This window comes from Paroedura picta, chromosome 7 (assembly GCF_049243985.1).
Source record: "Paroedura picta isolate Pp20150507F chromosome 7, Ppicta_v3.0, whole genome shotgun sequence".
In the NCBI taxonomy this organism is placed as follows: Eukaryota; Metazoa; Chordata; class Lepidosauria; order Squamata; family Gekkonidae; genus Paroedura; species Paroedura picta.
Window position 1 is genome coordinate 96,071,046 of NC_135375.1, and position 19,806 is coordinate 96,090,851.

Sequence of the window (19,806 nt, forward strand, 5' to 3'; positions counted from 1 at the left end):
GGAGAGAGTGGCACTCGCTGCGCAGCACTCACAAATGTGCAGGCACGGTAGATCCGCACCTGTGTATTTGTGCCTGCTAGTGAGTGCCACATGGCGAGCGCCGCTCTCCCTCTCTCTCTCTCCCCCCCCCCCCGGTCCCCAGGCTGAAAAAGGTTGGGGACCACTGCAGTACTTAGATTTGACCCCAGCAGCACTTTGGAGGCAAAGGAAGCTTGGACTCTCAAATGCTCGCACCCTGAAAATCTTGTTGGTCTCTAACATGCTACTGAGTTTGAATCGAGCTCTTGACTTCTTCTTCCAGAGATACTCTAACTCTATTCACAGGTCTTGCTTTTCTGCAATCTTCTCCTTTCTTTCTGTTCTTTCCTTAAGTAAGCATGGAAACTGGGGCTTTCCAGCCTTAGTGGGGAGAGAGTCAATTTAAAAGCCGTGTTTAGCTGTATAACTGAACACCTGACCAATTCCTTTACTCAAGTTCTACAGACCTCCCTCCTGTGCATAAAGGCATTCAGAAGTGTTCCTAAATATCACCTGGACCTACTTGCTGCCATGCGAAGGTCCATCTATGCCAGTTCTAAATATCACATAAACCCATCTCAGCACTTTCCAACCTGTAAGTTGCAACACACAGCTGAGTTACAAAGCAGGTAGCAGGCTCCTAGTGTTCTCTTCCCCTCCTTACCTAGGCCCAGCTGAGCTCACACTCAGGTGGAGCCTAGCAAATCAACCAGGAGTCTGCAGTGAGCAAGGCTGAAGCTGCAGCTGCAATTAAATGCTGGGAAAGGAGCAGGTGAACCTTCTTGCCTAGCATAGAAACAGCTGGTCTGTTGTCATCCTCCTTAGGCGTTAGCAGAGGTCAACTCTGGGCTGCTTGCAAAGCAAATCCAACTGCAGTTTCTACTGCGGCAAAACTGTTTTCTACCTCCTTTCATTGATCAATTGATAGGAAGAGGCAGAGAGAGAGACCGAGAGTGGACCCAGCAGTGAGGGTGAGATTGAGTGGGAGACAGATCCCTCCCACCTGGCTTAGGCAAGTTCCATTGCTGCTTTGAAGCTCCTCCCCTAATTTGCTCCAGAACTGCTGTTTCATCATCAGCCTTCTGAACGGCTTTGGGTCCCTTCTTGATACATCTTTGTTGGCCTTTTTGGCTCCTTGGAATGTATTCTACAGGAGCTCCTTGACTTGCTGTACATTATAGGTGTCTATATGCCAATGCTAAAAATCTCTGAGCTAAGGTGGGGGAGCTGGAGTGCTTGGTGTTGGAAGGACAATGACCCTGAAGTTCCTTATAGGCCACCCACTAGTATTATACAGTAGAGCAGAGTTCCCCAACTCCCGGGCCGTGGAGCTTAGGTATAGTAGGTATGTCAGAAACATGGGAAAACTAGGCCGCTCTGCTGGCCGGGAGAAGGCGGCGCGGCCCACCACTCACCCGTGGCTGTCTGTGCGGGTGAAGCAGGGAATGGGGAGCCGCGCTTTGCGCGACCCCATTGCCTGCTTGGGCCGGGATGGACACTTGGAGGGGCCAATCAGGAGCCGCTTCGCGGCTCCTGATTGGCCCCTACGAGTTTTTATCCCGGACAGGGCCCGCCCTAACTCCTCCCACAGTGCCCTTACTCCTTTATTCAGTCCGTGGCGCTCTGCGCCACGGGGCTGTTTAAAGATGGGGAAAATCTATGCGATACAGTAATTCCTGCATATAACTTCTATAGGCAGGACAGGGAGGGATGGGTTGGTGGCATTGGTGTTGCGTTGTACTTAAAGAACGAACATGATCAGATACGTTGGAAAATATCAGGGGAATCAGCTCCACAATGGAAGTGATATGGGTAGAACTAAAGGTAAAGGTATCCCCTGTGCAAGCACCGAGTCATGTCTGACCCTTGGGGTGATGCCCTCCAGCGTTTTCATGGCAGACTCAATACAGGGTGGCCTTGCCAGTGCCTTCCCCAGTCATTACCGTTTACCCCCCAGCAAGCTACCCAGTATTCATTTTACTGACCTCGGGAGGATAGAAGGCTGAGTCAACCTTGAGCTGGCTGCTGGGATCGAACTCCCAGCCTCATGGACAGACAGCTTCAGACAGCATTTCTGCCGCTTACCACTCTGCGCCACAAGAGGTTCCTGGATGGGTGGAACTACTGGTGCCCTAAGAGTCACTTAAAAGTGGGAGTGTACCATTGGCCATCTGAATAAACCCTTGAGGCTGATCTTGAGATGGAGATGGAAATAAAGGAGGTTACTAAAGCAGATGACATTATTATCCTGGGATATTTCAACTACCCTCAAATGGCCTGGGTAAACATATGTTCCAAGTCGTGCTGTGGAAATGAGATTCCTAGGCATCAGAACTCAGTGTCTGCATTTCAACAGGATTTACTTCCAGGTAAGTGAGCACAGGATTGCTTTGTAAGACACAGCCCCACTGAATAAAATGGGATTTCCTTCAGATAAAACACACAGATGCAGGGGGAGATCAGACCTCACCTGGACATACAGGGCCAGGGCCCCAGCCCCAGCCATCCCATCTACTTCTTCTCCAAAGTACAGATAGAGAAAGCAACATATGGGGAAGAGCTTGAGGCCTTCTTGGGCTGCTCCCTATTTCACTGACAGCCTCAGATGCAGCTGAGCAACAGTTCCTCAATGGGAGCGGCAATTAAGTGTTTTGAAATCTTATCTTCCTCCTGAACCATTATGGTCCAACACAGATGGACCATAATGCTTTGCGTGTTGTTGCCTCTAGTCCACTCAGCTGGGGAACAGGCAGTCGATGCAAATGCTGAAAAGAAAGATGTGACTGCAAGCTTGACTAGAAACCAGGTGCCCAGACCTACGGCTACAGTCCAAGAGAGTTGCACACCCCCCGTCTTCCCATGCCATTTGCCACCAATGATGTATTACATTGATAAGTATCACTGGGTTATAAAATCACATCTAGCTAAGCTTTCAACACGCTCTCCGCAAACAAACACACAGGCCAAAGGATTGCACATATTTTGCATTCATAACTCAGGAACAGGCTTCAGTGCATGAATATGCCCTCTGGCTGGAGGTGTTGTTGCCATTGTAAAAACAACATGCGTTAAACATTCAGATTTGCCTTTGCAGTGTCAGACAAACAATTGAGCCACTGTTTTGGCTTTTCATATGCCACCTCCCAAGGTATTGGGGGGTGGCGGCTAGACTGTGCAGAGGCACCACACCTGTATGGGAAAGCAGCAGCTTAGGCGTTAACCGCGTTAAAAAATATCCAAACAAATAAAGTATGTCAGTTTGTCAGGCAACAGTACTTTCAATTAGACCAGGGATGTCCAACTAGGGCTCTGCAGACCCCCAGGGCTCCGTGGGAGCTCCAGAGGGAGTCTGTAGCCCTTCTCCTCCTACCTCAAGGGACTTGGCCATAAGCTAGGGAACCAACCGCTTCTACTGCAACCGCGAGCATGAGTGAGTCCTCTTCTGATTTCTGCACCTGGGAGGGGGTGGAGTCTTCATTCTTCCTCCTCAGGCCTGCCTGTTAATGCAGGTAGTGATGTCACTTCTGGGAGGTGTGGCCAGCTAACTCCACTTATGGTGCTCCTTGGAGCCTGAACAATTATTCCAGGGTATCCTCCACAGTCAAAAGGTTGAAAAAGTCTGGATTAGACTAAGAATAGCCATCAACATCACAATTTTACTGTTGCCCATTGAGACAAAACAGGAGTTTCACCATGATGAAAACTATAAGGTAGGAAAGATTCTTAAATATGTCTGGGGTGGGGATAAGTGCAGTCAAGTCACAACAGGCATGGCAATCCCAGCAAGGGGCTTGACAGTGCCTTCCACTGCAGGGTTTTCCTTGGCCATCTCCCATTCAAGTACTGACCCTACTTTCCTTCTGAGGAGATCAGGCTATACCACACCCTCTTCCCTCCCAACTAAGCTTTCAAATACTATTCTTTAATGTTGCCTGTCTATGGCAGTTGTCTCCTAGCAGGGAATATTATAGCTGCTTCTAGATTCTGATTGATGAGCACTGTTTTCCTAGAAGGCAACCCAAGCCCAGAAGTGGCCAAACTGTGGCTCTCCAGATGCTCACGGAGTACTACTACTATTACCACCATGAGTAATGGCAATGGTAGTCCATGGACATCTGGAGAGCCCTAGTTTGGCCACCCCTTCCCTAGCCTTTCAACAATTACTACTGGTATTCAGAAAGTTAATTCAGCATGCTGAGGGAATCTAGGGATGCCTCAGGGACCCATTATGCACATGCCCCGGCACTTCCCACATACTCACGGGGGAGGAATCCCCCGGAGTATGTGGGCTGCCCTGGTGTAGCGTGCGCGCACACATGCGCAAAACACCGGGACTGGAAAGCCTGGCACACTGCCTGAAGGCAGCAGCATCGGGGCGGGGAGCGGGGGGAATGGGGACCCCAACCCCCACAATGGTGGGGAGCAGCATGCCACTCTCCCACCAAGGTGGGGGTGGGAGGGAGTCCCCGCGGAGCTGACAGGGGCATGCAGTGTCCCTGCCCAGCCCTGCCGATTATGCACGGCGCTGGCCTGACCCAGCCCCCGCTTGCGGCATCCCGGGGAATGTGGGATTCCCTTGCCGCGGGTTTTCCGGGGTGCTGCATTGGGCCAGGGAGGGGATGGTGGCAGCGTCATGCATAATCGGGGCTGCCCTGCTGCTGCCATCCCGGGGTTCCTGCACTGTGCATAATCGGTCATGGTGAGATCAGGGAAGATGGCTCTGTTACTAGATTGTCTGGAGAGAGGTGACAAGAATGGCGATGCCTACTGACCATTTCGAAAGGTTCTCTACTCCCAGTTTTGAGGAGAAGGTTCCTTGAGAACAGTCTAGTTAGATTCACGGAGGGGTGACTTGGAACAGCCCTTGACTGACTTCCACCCAGATGAAAAGAAAAGCTGTTTTTTAACTACAAAGCTCAGGCCTTTCTCAGTTCTGGGCCCCAAAAGTCACTAGGTCACCTTCAGGGGGAAGCAAAATCTCCCCCACCCTTGCAGGTCTCCAGAATCTTCTGGGTGCTACAGAAAATGGTTCAGTATTGGTAGCCCACTGGTCAGAGAGACCAAAAATCTCGCGTGTGTGTTTTTATGTTATTACAGAATAGCCAGTTCAAAGAAGCATCACAATCCATTCTCATGGCAGAGGAGACAGAAGGTTACAATAGATGTATGAGAGACTGGAAAGTGCTAAGGACAGATAACCATACATGGAGTGAGACTGACAAAACAGCCACTCTGGTGGTACATCTGGTGAACAGAGCATTGTCCCCTCTAGAAACACCAGTTTGGATGAGATGTACTCCTGGACTGCACCCAATATGTTGACAGGGTTGTGGCTTGGAAGGGCCCAGTTTTTCCTTATGGGATCAGAGCCTCTAGTGGTCAAAGCATGAGACAGGCATATTTCCCTGTTGTGGACAGCCACATCCAGCAGCCAGCCAGGCAGATAAAGTTTTGTGTTCATCTGTCATTGGAGAAGTAGAAGTCACATGGGCACACCATTCTTGGCATCACAGAGAGGCACAGTATTTCACTCAATTGCCTGGCTTGTCTTCTCCCAGAAAACAGTTTCCTGGCAAGAGAAATAAAGGGCCTAATCCCTTTGTGCAAAAACGAGTTATAAGTTTTCTGTCTGGAAGTCCAACGAAAATAAATAATCCTGTTACTAAGCAAATTGCCCAGTAAGCCTAGATCCTGAAGTTTAGAAACACATTCTGAAATTTCAGCCACTGCTTCCTCCTTTCCCTCCATCCTCAGTTCTTCTTTTGGTCAAAGTAGATGGAGAATCCATTTTGCCTAATGAAGCCCACACTAGTAATTTGGTACAAAATGGGTACTTTCCAAGATCATTTTAACATGAAAGTAGGTTTATGGGGGGGAAAAAAGAACAAATTCTGCATAAAGATGCCAAAACCCGCAAGCTGACTTGCATGACAACAAAAACCATAGCCCAGTGGTGACACTGTTAAGACCGAGCACCTGAAGTTCTTGACAGGCACTGTGGAATGGAAGCTAAAAGACTGTGCTTGGCACACAAGGAGATTTATCCTGGTTAGATGAGCACAGAGAATACTGATTCTTGGTGGGGGCAAAGGATGGAATCTGGTGGGTTATGGCTGTGCCTGAAGGACACATGAGGGCAGAGAGAAAGGGGGGAGGGTTGATTTTGGTACCCTCACCCCAAGATTTTATTCCTTCCTTGGAAGCTCTGAGCGGGATGCTAAACTCCAGAAACTTCAAGTCTAAATCCAGAGATCTCATATTATAAAACAGTATCCCAATTCAGATGACCTATCTGTACATTTATGGGGAGAGAAAGCTGACACAAGTATGCAGGTCCAGCTAATGGGCCCTGTTGGATTTTTTAGCTTTCCACAGGGCCTGTAAGACAGAGCTCTTCTACCAGGCATATGGTTGAGGTCATGGTGGGGTCCCGGAGTTACTATTGGGGGATCCCTTAGTGGTGGTTAGATCTGACCCTTGCTCCCAATTCAGAGAGAGCTCTTGACCGCTAGTTGGACAGAGGGTGAAGAGGGTGGGAATTAGAACTCTTGTATCACCATCTTGTAATATTTTATGTCTAATGTTAATATTTTAGGGGTTTTAGGAGTTTACTGTTTTTTATTGTTTTATTTTGTGAACCATCACGAGTTCAAATGGAGAGCAGAGGTATATAAATTTGTAAATAAATAAAAAATAAATACAAATAAATAAATAACACCTCTGTACCATAGCTGAATTGTCTGCATGGGGCAAATGCGTGGAGCAGAGCCCACACATATGCTGCCTCTTGATCAACAGTGATGCTGAGTTCCTTAAACTGTTTGGAAATTAATAATGCGACTAAACAATGGTCTTCTCAGTCCACTTAAGTTAAAGGGGTCTAGAAAGATATAGTAATTTTAGAATTCCGCACTATAAAATGATCTACAGTGTTAACATCCAGCAGTTTTGTGCATTAATGGGCTCTGATGTTTTAAATTATTTTAATAAGGTGTTTTTTTTCTTATATGGGCTTGTAAAAGTTTCTTTAAAGTTTTCAGAAGCAGTTATGATGTATTGTAGAGTACTTACCAGTTGTTTAATTGGATAAATATTTTTAAAATCTGCTCTTTGTGTGTTTATTAGTCAGCCATCCCAGTTATTTTTCACTTTCTGTCTCAAACAATGGAAGGCAGGAAGAGATTTAGTGCTGTTGTTGAGGGTTTTTTTTTTGAATGGTGTTACTGGCTCCGATGCTGCCTGCATTCTTTCCCCTTCTTTTATCTTCAAAGGAAAGCTCAGCATTCAAGGAGGAGCTTAGGAAATCTCCAACGGGGTTACAACTGGAGTCCCTTCCCCTTAGCTAAGGCCCAGGTTTTGGGGGGCCCTGGGTAGAGAGAGTGCCTGGGCACCCTTCCCCCCCCCACCCAGCATATTTAGGATTGCCAGCTCAGGGCTGAGAAATACCTGGACATTTTAGGGGAGGAGCCTAAAGACCCTGAGATTTGCAGAAGGGAAGGACCTCAGCAGGCTATAATGCCACAGAGTCCACCTTCTTAAAAGGCTATTTTCTCCAGGTGAACTAACCTCTGTTGCCTGGGGATCAGTTATAATCCCTAGGGCAGGAGTAGTCAACCTGTGGTCCTCCAGATGTTCATGAACTACAATTCCCATGAGCCCCTGCCAGCAAACGCTGGCAGGGGCTCATGGGAATTGTAGTCCACGGACCTCTGGAGGACCACAGGTTGACTACCCCTGCCCTAGGGGATCTCCTGCCACCTCCTGGAGACTGACTCCCCTAAGCATCTCCCATTCTACCCACTACCTGCCTAAGTGTGCTTCCTCCGTCTGCATGCTCTCCTCACACACCTTTTCCTTGGTGGCACCAGACAGGAGAACCACTGCTGGCTCTGCCCAGAATGCCGCCATTCTCCACCACCTGCTCAGCCTTCCCAATGATTCTGGGTGGTGCCTGTGGCAGGGGGCATCTGTGGCGGAGCCCCAAGCCGCCAGAAGGAAAGGCAGAGGGCAGGGCAGGCAACCAAGACGTGTGACTCTTTTCTGGGCCTGGTCCCAGCCCGGTGGAATGAGCTGCCAGCAGAGATTTGGGCCCTTTTGGAGCCGTCAAAGTTCTGATGGGCCAGCAGGATGGCGCTCTTCCACCAGGCACATGGTTGAGGCCACCTCTAGCTCTCTATGACATCCAAATAGACCCACCCTTACTTTCACCGCTCCCCCACTCCCTCTGAATCCTGGGGAATACAACAGAACTTTGAACTGTTTTGACCCCCCGGGCTCTTTGGGAGATAACCAGAGAGTGTTCTTTAATTAGGAAACGTTAATGTAAACTGTAAACGGTTTTTTAATAATTTTAAGCAATTTGTGTATGGTTAATTGGTGCTAGCCACCCTGAGACTCCTGTCAGAGTGGGGTGGCCTAACAATCTGATAAATAAAATAAAAATTAAAAATAAATGAACAAGCGGTCACGGGCACTGGGCCCCACGAGAAGCACCGGGCGCTTTCAGCGGCCTCACCTCAGGGCATGCTGATGCCATCAGCCCTGTCCTGAGTATTAGCTATCTATTTAGTACAGGGGTAGTCAAACTGCAGCCCTCTAGGTGTCCATGGACTACAATTCCCATGAGCCCCTGCCAGCGAACGCTGGCAGGGGCTCATGGGAATTGTAGTCCATGGACATCTGGAGGGCCGCGGTTTGACTACCCCTGGTTTAGTATTCAGTATATACAGATTGTAATAAAAACTGCTCATTAGGATTTTCAAAAAACCAACAGAACAGATTAACACGGGGGGGGGGGGGAGAGGTATAAAATTGATATATTTGGCTCTTTCTCATCACAGCTGCAAGTCTGTGTAAGACAAAAATTACACACATTCTTCCACAGCGATAGCGGCCGAGCTTAAGTACGGCATCAACACACAACCCCCCCCTCCCGGTAACTGTGAATGGCTTTGCTGAAGGGAAAAAGGAATCTCTGAGACAGCCTCATTGCCCTTGTCCCAGGAATGCAATTAGCGATAAGGAATCATAACAGCATCCGGTTACACAGTTATGAGTAATAGCGGCATTCATTTCCAGTGAAAGGAAGTGGGGTAACATCTCCCATGGACTCCAAGTCTCTATTTATTCAAAGAACATTGATGCCCCTGGGCAACAACACACCCACCCCCCCATGCCTGTGTGCATCACGCACTGCCTCATCCCAGGGGAGAGCACAGTGGGCTACTTCAGAGTGCATGCTTCACATACAAAAGGCATCCCATTCAATCCTGCACCTCTGCATAGCCACCGTCAAGCAGAATAGACAGCACTGGGTTATGATGGGCCAATGGGCTGAGATTCAGTGGAAAGTGGCTTGGTATGTTTATATGTATTCAAGGCATGAGAACATGGCTAGTTCCTCTGAGAGTCAGCTTGGTGTAGCAACTAAGAGGGGCGGCCTCTAATCTGGAGAAACGGGTTTGATTCCTCACTCCTTTACATGCAGCCAAGGGTGGCCTTGGGCCAATCACAGTTCTCAGAGCTCTCTCAGTCTCACCTACTTTACAGGGTGTCTGTGGAAGGGTAGACAGTTGTAAGCCACTTGGAGGCTACTTCGGGTAGTAAAAAGCGGGCTACAACAAAACAATCCTTCTTCAAGTTTGCCTTAAGAGATACTGGTACCTCCACTCTTACATTTGTTAGCGGACAACACCATGCAACTTGAAAGAAATTGGCAGATGGGAGTTGGTCAAACTCCTTCTGGTGAGAGTTGGATGTCAAACACTAAGGAGGGGCCATAGATCTCAAGTGGTTTTGCAAGAAGAACTTCACAGGTTCAGACCCGAGAGTCTCGGTTTACATCGTAGGAGATGTAAAAGACCCCTATGTTATATGCCAGTCTGGGGCCCTTAACCTTTCTGAGATGACAGCCAACTTGGGAATTCTGACACAGGGTTGTGTGTGCAACCACAAAATGACCACCCTATGAGGCAGGGCCAATCACAACACAGCTGCCACAAGAAGCCGACCACAAACGTCAGAGACGAAGGTCATGCTCAACTCATACAGTACTTGTCGTCATTTCAGACAGAAACTCTACTTAAAAGGAAGCCTTTTCAAATGAATAATCTGTTTTAAAATGTTTTCCTACACATACAAAACTCATCCCATGAAGGCCTCTGCCCAGAGGCGACAGCTGCTGCCAAAACCACTTCTCAAAATATTGCACAGCCTTTCAGATCTCCAGTAGTCAACAAGAAGCCCTGCTGGACCTGGCCCTGTTATATTCTAAAATCTCTTAGCAGGTGCCAGAAAAGGTGTCAGCAGGTGCTACTGTCCACGTAAGACCAGTGGTCAGATTCCATATAAGGCAGGTTCATGAGCACAGAAGTGATAGGTCCACTCAGTCTGTTCCTTCTTGCTCCGCCCTCTGCCCTTCCTTCCTTGCTGGTCAAGAATAGCAGCCACAGATGGGGAACCTTCAGTCAAAGCCTTCTCCTTGCTTTCCTCAAGATCTGGCCAAGACCTCTCTGCAAGCCTCTCTTGGTTTCTTGGGCATGAATATTCTGGTGGGCACTGCCCCCCTCTGCCCTTGGAGTAGGACACGAGAAAGCTTTAAGAATGGATGTATCTGAAAAGCAGGCTCTGAGACATGTACACTGAGGCTTCAGTACATCTGTTAGTCTTTAAGGCTCTCTGGAACCCTGGGCCTCCCCATATCCTGCCCTCATGGACTCAGCCAGTCTATTCCTGGCATTGCTGTGAAAGCAGGGAACCTGGCGGTTCCATTAACTAGGGCAGGGGTAGTCAAACTGCGGCCCTCCAGATGTCCCTGGACTACAATTCCCAGAAGCCCCTGCCAGCATTCGCTGGCAGGGGCTCCTGGGAATTGTAGTCCATGGACCTCTGGAGGGCCGCAGTTTGACTACCCCTGAACTAGGGGGTAGTATTATTGTGGTGTGGTTACCATGCCTGGAGAGGGAGGAGGAGCCTGGACGCCCACTCCTGAGTCAAACCGCCTCCTTTCTCTCCCCCCTCAGTCCTCCTCAGGTGAATCGGGGAGGCGTGGCCAGCTGACATCACTTCTGGCCTGGTTCCGGGGATCCTTGAAGCCTGAAAAATATTTCAGGGACTCCTCCATCGCCGAAAGGTTGAAAAAGGCACGGGATTTTCGATGTTGTTGCTGCACATTTGAATAGGTGTGTGTTTGTGATGGCGGCATGGAACTGCCATACCCGGTCACCCAAGAATGGCGCACCCTGGAAGCCAAAATTCCATCTGGGATGTCACACGGTCCATCTGACAGAAACAAATCGCTCAGGACTGCTCTTCCGGCCAAGTGCGTCGCCAAGCCTGTTCTTCAGTCGAGCATTTCCTGCCTCAGCTTTTTCAGCCACGATGCCTCTTAAGGGCACTTCAAGACCCATCAGATAATGAGGTTTGAATCGCCCAGGACTTTGCCACGAGAAATGTGGCTGGGAGTCTCTGGGAAGAGATGCTGAAACTCTGGACAGCAAAACACATATGCCTGACATTCTATCAAGAAAGGAGCCCCCCCAATTTCTTTCTGTGCTGCCAAATAAAAAAAAAAGAAAAAATCAGGGTCTACTCTTTCTCGAAAGAACCAAACCCCTAGCTTTCCACGAGCAATTAAATAAGTGGTTCCTTGAATCAATTTCCAAGTGAAGACTTCTTACTAAAAATTTAGTAGCATGCAACTCTGGGAACAGTAATTCTGTGTAGTAGACCAGGGGTAGTCAACCTGTGGTCCTCCAGATGTCCATGGACTACAATTCCCATGAGCCCCTGCCAGTGTTTGCTGGCAGGGGCTCATGGGAATGGTAGTCCATGAACATCTGGAGGACCACAGGTTGATTACCCCTGTAGTAGAGTGCTAGCTAAACAGAGATGGTTAAACTGGTGTAAAGCCAACTTAAGTAACCCTTTGGAGTACTGGTTGGATTGTTATTCCAACCACTGTTGACAAGTGTCAGCCAAAAAAAAACAATCTATATTGATTTTTAGTGAACGGTTATTTACAAACTTTCACCTTACAAATTAATTGCACGACCACTGCTTTCTAAGTTCCATATTTCAAAATCACGTTGGAGGCTCTTCTCATAGTTCCTTGCGTGTAAGAGTGCCTGGAGCAAGGACACTCACACAGTCGCCTTGAGACGGTCCTTTCCCAAGGAGAGCAGGCTGGCCATCAATGTCCCTATTTACCCCAAGCCCTTCCTCCATATCCTAAAGGCTCTTCTGGTTAACTCCTTCAGCCCCCAGTTTCCATCCCTGCTGTGATTACTATTGCTGGCTCTCAGCTCGTTTCCACGGCCTTGGAGAGGACGAGTGCAAAAGCAGCTTAGTGTTAATTTATTTTTGAAAAATGTCTCAACTGGAAGAGCTTCATGGAAGAATGCCACATGGTAATGGCCAGCGGGATATTGAGAAACTGTCCTCTTTCTTTTTTTAAAAAGAAAAAGTGGGTCAATTCACAAACTGTATATAGCAAAAATGAACACAGAAAAAGGCTAGTCATTTTAAAATACAGAAAATTAGGATGGAACATAATAAGGACGTAAGAGAAGCCATGCTGGATCAGGCCAGAGGCTCATCCAGTCCAACACTGTGTCACACAGTGCCCCAAACCCAGGAGCCATCAGGAAGTGCAATAGCAGGGCCAGAACCTCAGAAATCTGTTGCCCTGCAAGCACCCAGAATACAGAGTATCACTGTTGTAGACATAGACTGTTTCTGCACGAGGCCTTCGGGCGGGCCAGCGCTCGCCTGGTTGCAGGGCTAATCCCTGCTTCCTGATGGCACTGGCGCCAGCCTGGGGCCCCATGGAAGAATCTGCTCCCTTCCGTGCTGCAGGTGCCATAGGGGCCTATGTCGGACCAGACCTGTCTGGCAGGGAATAATTGGGCTGTCCAGGCCCGGCTCCTCCCCCAACTATGGTATCCTGGAACGGACAAAAAATGCCCAATCCGACTCTGCAGTGTTGTGCAGTGCCGTGCAGTCGCCTGGGACATTTTTGTTGTTTTTTAGGATCATGGTATTGCCACTATTTCCTAAACAAACAAAAGGCACCTGCTGCCCCCCCCCCCGGGGAACCTCACCGCCCTGACTGCCTCATCTGGAAGCACAAATTTGGGATGGACTGGGTCCGGTGGGGAAAATGCTACCCCATTTTCCTGGGAAGAGCCAGGGCAACTGGCTCTGGTTCTAACACCTGGTGGCAGCCTGGCAGGATGCCGCAGTTGTGGAAAAGGTCATAGTGTTCCATCTCTACCTTGTGTCTCATAGCCACTCATGGACCACTGTGCCGTAAAGGTAAAGGTATCCCCTGTGCAAGCGCTGGATCATGTCTGACCCTTGGGGTGACGCCCTCCAGCGTTTTCATGGCAGACTCAATACGGGGTGGTTTGCCAGTGCCTTCCCCAGTCATTACCGTTTACCCCCCAGCAAGCTGGGTACTCATTTTACCGACCTCGGAAGGATGGAAGGCTGAGTCAACCTTGAGCCGGCTGCTGGGATCGAACTCCCAGCCTCATGGGCAAAGCTTTCAGACTGCATGTCTGCTGCCTTACCACTCTGCACCACAAGAGGCTCCTCACTGTTCCATAGGTTTATCCAATCCCCTCTTTATGCTGCCTGTAATACATTGCCATGTTACTGGATTGTAAGGGACCATATTAACTAGTCTCCCCCCACCCCCATCTCTAAACTGATCTGCATCGGTAACCGGGGAGTCTTGTTCATCTCCTTTTTACAAGTTTCCAATCTTTGTGGACTTTATATGCTCACTGCATCTGATAACTGTGATCTCAGAAGCAAGAGCCCAACCTCGATATGGTGCCCATCACCACCTGTAGCTCCTGGTGGTGGGAAATTGCCTGGAGTAAAAATGCAATGCTCTGGGGCTCAGTGGATGTTACCACAAAATGGATGTTTGTGTGTGTGTGTGGGAGTAGTGGGGCATTATGCTAGGGAGGAGTGACTTTTTGCTTTGGAAGATGAGATGCTGTTTGGTTTCTGTGTCAAAAGGAAAGGGAAGGGTGGCCAGAGGGAACTGTTGCCAAAGTCCAGTGAAACAAAACTGTGTGTCTGTGGCCAAGGAAAGGATGCACAGCTGAGATGTGGCTGCTAGGGTGAACTCACACCCGGCTCTCCAGATTTCAGGCCACCACCCTTACCCATTACACCACGTTGGCCCTCAGTGCCCTATCTAGGGATAGGGGCTTGGTTTTCCATGGCCCTGACTGAAATGTATGGAAAGAATGGGATACAGTAAGAACATAAAGCTCTCCACCCCCTCTATTTAGTGTAACATTTCTGCTTCCAACAGGTGTTAACCAGAAAATTCTGGCAAGATAAAAGCACACATGTGAAGACCTACTGCCCTTCAGGGATCACATCCTCCAGCAACTGGCCTTAGGAATGCCAAATGGGAGCATACATGCCAATCTGGATTCAGACCTAACCACATATCCTTGACCCAACCCTGACAAATCCCCTGGAGGCTGCTCTTAAACACGGAAGATTCCACAGAGATATCAGAGCTGAACAGCCATAAAAGCGAGAAGTCACAGATCTTTACGATGGGAACCACTACATTCTTTGGTCAGGCTCCAAGATGCTTTTAGTCTCTCTCCTCAAAGGCAGAGTCGCAAAAATGTGCTTTTGTAGGCCCTTACCTGCTAAAGCCGGAAGGGTGACCTTGTTCCACTCCCACGGCTGGTCGTATTCATCTGCGGGCCTGTCGTCGTCTTGTGGCAACTTGCTCTCTCTCAAGCACTGGCTTACTACACTTTCGGAATCTGACTCCACGCCGTTGCCTTCAGGTTCGTAAGGTGTGTCGTACAGCTGGATATCTTTTGGCTGGGTCTTCACGCTATCTTGCCTCTGGAATTCTGTAGGAAGGAGGGGGAACAAACCGGGTTCAACTGAGAGCTCGTGCCAGGCGAGATTAAAGTCTTAACACGATATACTAAGCGGAGGACGGATGCAGACATCGAAACAGCAGCAATCACAGAGCAGAAAGCAGACAGTAAGCTGCTAAAAGGTTTCCAAATTTAACTTCCCTCGTGAGCCGAAAACAGAGAAAGGAACAGATCGATACCTTCAGTTTACCATTTTGTTGAATACTTTCACTCTGTGTCCTCCCATGAGTCAGATAGTATTATAATAACCATAATTCAGTGCTGTTGCAGCCAATGTATGGTAACCCTTCATAGGGTTTTCAGGGCAAGATACGCTTTGCCATTGGTCTCCCATCCAAGTACCAACCAGGGGCAACCCTGCTTAGCTTCTGAGATCTGATGAGATCACACTAGTTGGGGATATACACCCAGACACCTAACAAACAAAGATACTGAAGAAAACAAGAAATACTACCCTAACGGGTGTCCAACCAGTGGCTCTCCAGATGTCCATGGACTACAATTCCCATGAGTCCCTGCCAGCATGGATACCTGAAGAGCCAGTTTGTTGCTGGCAGGGGCTCCATGGACATCTGGAGAGCCACAGGTTGGCCTCTAATTTAGATCAAGCCTATGTTTTTGACTTAATAAGCCCGACCCAACTGTAGCCCCCATGCTTGTGGGCTGGGGCACTGGTTCTGCACTACCCTCTCCTACTATTAGGATTTGGGGGGGGGTGGAGCTTAAGTAAGCTGAGATTTGGGGAAGGAAGCACTTTGGTGGGGTATAATGCCATAGAGTTCACCTTCGAAAGCAGCTATTTTCTCCAAGTGAACTGAACTGTCACCTGGATATCAGCTGAAATACGAAATCTCTGGCTACTCCCTGATGGTTTGCAACCCTAACTGCTATAGACTGCTCCTCCAGAATGGGCCTGTGTTTAACCAGGGCTTAGTGGGAGATTTTGATCAGATCTGAAATTATGATTGAAATTGGGGAGAGCTCATGAGTGAACAATGAAAAAGGAAAAGGAGGGAGAAAGAGGCCTGTAGAACTAGGCCAAAAGATGAGGGGAAGGCTAGAGAGAGAAAGATGCTAACTGGACTAGGCCGAAAATTGAGGGGAAAGCTAGTTTAGCAAGGCCTTGAAGCAAAACTCCTTCACCATCCTTCCATCCCTTATTAAGGTAAGAAAAGTCCTAGGCAGGTAGCAGAAGTAAGAGATGTATCGAGCTCTCAGCAGAATACCATACAGATGTGATACGCTGACTTTGGCTCAGTGGGTTACAAATTGTGCAGGCCTGATGAAGCGTGTCTTGTTAAAAAGAAAAAGAAATCCCACTTGCGATATCCCACCACCACCACTCTACGCTCTGTGGCAGGGGTAGTCAAACTGCGGCCCTCCAGATGTCCATGGACTACAATTCCCAGGAGCCCCCTGCCAGCAAATGCTGGCAGGGGGCTCCTGGGAATTGTAGTCCATGGACATCTGGAGGGCCGCAGTTTGACTACCCCTGCTCTGTGGTATCGATGCACAACACTGGTCTGTGTGAAGTGTGGCATTTGATGCTGAACTTTAAACACCCAATTATAGAAAACGGGCTGTCTTAGACGCTCACAGCGGTAAAATGCTTCTCTTCCCCTACCGCCCCTTAATCCAACTTAATCTTCAATCACTCTGTGTCTCCAAAATTCACATACAAAAACCAGCTTTGGATGGCCCATGCTGCTGACTGAGCGGTTGTTTGTTAAATGTGCAAAAGCACGCATGCCACAGCTGAATAAATATTTCAAATTCCAAGCGGCCTGCATCACACTGTCAGTCACCTGGGCGACCGCAGACATGAACTGCGATGGATGTTCTCGGAAAATGATAAAATAGTCCTCCACCACTGGCTTCGAGTAATTTGTATAGGTTATCGATTAATAGGGGAAAACGAGACGCTAATTTCGCCTGAGTTGCTGTTTTCAGGCCTTGTTGTTAGAAATTATGGACATTTACAGCGGAAACCTTTTATGCTTATATTTTTTAAAATTTATCTTTCCATTTATATCCCGCCACTCCTGCTAATATGGCTTGTGGCAGGTAACAGTAGTCAACCCACATTAAAATCCCTCTGAAACAATAATAAAATCCCTATAAAACCCACCCCCTAGTTGGTGAAAATTCCCACCACCCCCCTGGTACCACAGACCCTATGATAACAGCGGCTCAAGGGGCAACTCCAGGGGCGCCTGATGACCTGGCTAGCATATGAAGAAGAAGAAGAGGAGTTGGTTCTTATATGCCGCTTTTCTCTACCTGAAGGAGGCTCAAAACGGCTTATAGTTGCCTTCCCTTTCCTCTCCCCGCAACAGACACCCTGTGAGGTGGGGGAGGCTGGGAGAGCCCTGATATTACTGCTCGGTCAGAAGAGCTTTATCAGTGCTGTGGCGAGCCCAAGGTCACCCAGCTGGCTGCATGTGGGGGAGCAGGGAATCAAACCCGGCTCGCCAGATTAGAAGTCCACACGCCTAACCACTACACCAAACTGGCTCTGAAGTTTACACATCAGGAAAAGACCCTATTTGCTGGGAAAAATTCAACCATGGTTGAACATACAGCAAAAGAACAGGGGTCCTACATCATCTTAAAAACCGGAGAGTAAGCGTGGTGTAGTGGTTAAAAGCTGCAGCTTCTAATCTGGCAAACTGGGTTTGATTCCCCACTCCTCCTCCACATGTAGCCAGCTGGGTGACCTTGAGTTCGTCACAGCCCTGTTAGAGCTGTTCTGACTGAGCAGTCCTGTCAGAGCTCTCTCAGCCACACTTACTTCACATGTTGTCTGTTGTGGGGAGAGGAAGGGAAGGCGATTGTAAGCCGCTTTGAGACTTCTTCGGGCAGTGAAAAGCAGGATATAAAATCCAACTCTTCCTCTTCTTCTTCTAATATGTTTTTATTTTAGCATCGTATAAAATTCAGCAGAGTAGAACCTGCTTCATCAATTGCATGCAGTGGATCCTAACTAGGCAGGTAACACGCATAAAATGTTATAAGCAGCAGGGTGAAGGAGGGTGCAACTCAGCATATAAAAGGTGAGGGATGCAATTAGGCAAACTGTATGGCACAATGTAAGGAAGGAAGTACAGAAACCATCATATCCATGGGTTCCTAATATTTAGGAAACTGGCTGGGGAGTGGAGTGTGTCCAGCCCCTGTCTGGACTCCAATCCGACCCAATCAGGGTTTAAATCTGACTGGGCCAGCCCCTACAGCTGCCACCCTTGGTGTCCGACGGCTCGCAGCTCTTCCACCCTGCCAACAGACACATCTGGCTGCTGGAGCCATCATGTCTGTGACACTCTGCCACCCCACCCGGGCGGAGCACAGCAGCTGGCTGCGGCGGCAAGAGCCGGCTGCAGCAGAAAGCATCGGCACGCGGTGGTAACACCCAGAAGGAGGAGGTTGCAGCAAGCCCGCCACAGCAACCAGCGTAGCCGTGAGGCACTGCCACTCCCAGGGGAGGGTCACTGGTGGTGCCGTGCTGGCAGCAGGAGGCTGCAGATGGCCCTGAGAGGGCCCACCGTCAATGACGGTGAGGATTCAGCAGGCCTGCTGCTGCAGCCAGCCTGGGGCCCACTGGCCCCAAGGCCAACATGCCCACATCCCGCCACCTTTGGGGGGGAGATCACCAAGGGGACGGGAGGCCTCTCTGTGTCTCCGGAGGCCTGCCTCCTGCTCCCCCTTTCTCCTGCTAGCGCCTGCTGCATTTTAAACTTAAATTTAAACTTAAATTTAAAGCGGGCTTGAAGACTAGTTCACAATAATGAGTCATAACATGGTTTTCTTATGTTTATTTTGTGGTTAGCACTTGAGTTGGATGAGAAAGCACAGGTTGTGAAAGTCTTAAGAGATACACACATTGCTTATGAATTCTAATGCAGCAGTTTCACAAAGAGGTTTGACTTTGCAGGACACTGGCAAATTTAAAGCTAGCAACAGGGAGACTGTAATTCCCATAATATGTGCCACACATGATCTGGCAACCAGCAGAAGACTGTTTGTGGTGGGTGGGGCATCCATCCGTGACTGCTGTATAGCTTCTAGGAACACCAGGAAGTGACAGCACACCTCTCTAAGAATCGCTGGTACCTCTATGGTAAAACTAGAATCCCATATCACTTGTATGTTTTCCTTGAAGAAACATCACAGCATTGGTGCAATAGCCATTTTTTTTTTAATCCTGACAACACTCCGGGCAGCGACACGAAAAAGGAACTGCAGTGGGGGATTCGCCACTGATGGACATGGCCTGACAACGCTGTTTGTATGCAAATGTGTGAGGAGGGATGTTTGTGTGCATGTGCCCAGGTGTGAGAGAAAATATTATTTCTTTCATCAGATGGCCTCTATCCTGTTAGTCTTTCAAGATGCCTCAGGGAACCTGTTCATCTTTGGTGCCATAAACTGACATGAGTACCCCTCTGAAAGCCCACAGAAAAACTGCTGTTGAACAAAAACTCACTCCCCATGATGCGGTTGCATCTTGTAAGAAGAAGAAGAAGAAGAAGAGTTGGTTCTTATATGCCGCTTTTCCCTACCCGAAGGAGGCTCAAAGCGGCTTACAGTCGCCTTCCCAAGAGAGACCAACAAATGGATCATTTCTGCAAGGAGAAAGTCTGGATACATGGGAAAACTACTGTAACTATGTTTTACGCAATGAAGATTTAAAGCTATGGTTTCCTGTTTCAAATTGTGGTCAAATTCTTAATTAGTCAGAATAGTCAACCATGGTTAGGGAGAAAAGCTAAAAAAAAGCAACACCTTAATAAGGCATCCTTTTTCAGCCTTTTGACCATGGAGGCATCCCTGAAATAATTTTTCAGGCTTCAAGAAGTTCCAGAAG

At 48.6% G+C, this 19,806-nt stretch overlaps 1 protein-coding gene across 1 annotated transcript in view; it reads right to left on the reverse strand.

Moving 5' to 3' along the window:
- The window catches only part of SHB (SH2 domain containing adaptor protein B), a 172,926-nt gene that overhangs the window by 49,660 nt on the left and 103,460 nt on the right, over positions 1 to 19,806 (reverse strand). The window contains exon 3 of the mRNA XM_077345522.1: positions 14,697 to 14,912. Within this exon, the coding sequence (XP_077201637.1) occupies positions 14,697 to 14,912 (216 nt within the window). The remainder of the gene's footprint in view (positions 1 to 14,696; positions 14,913 to 19,806) is intronic.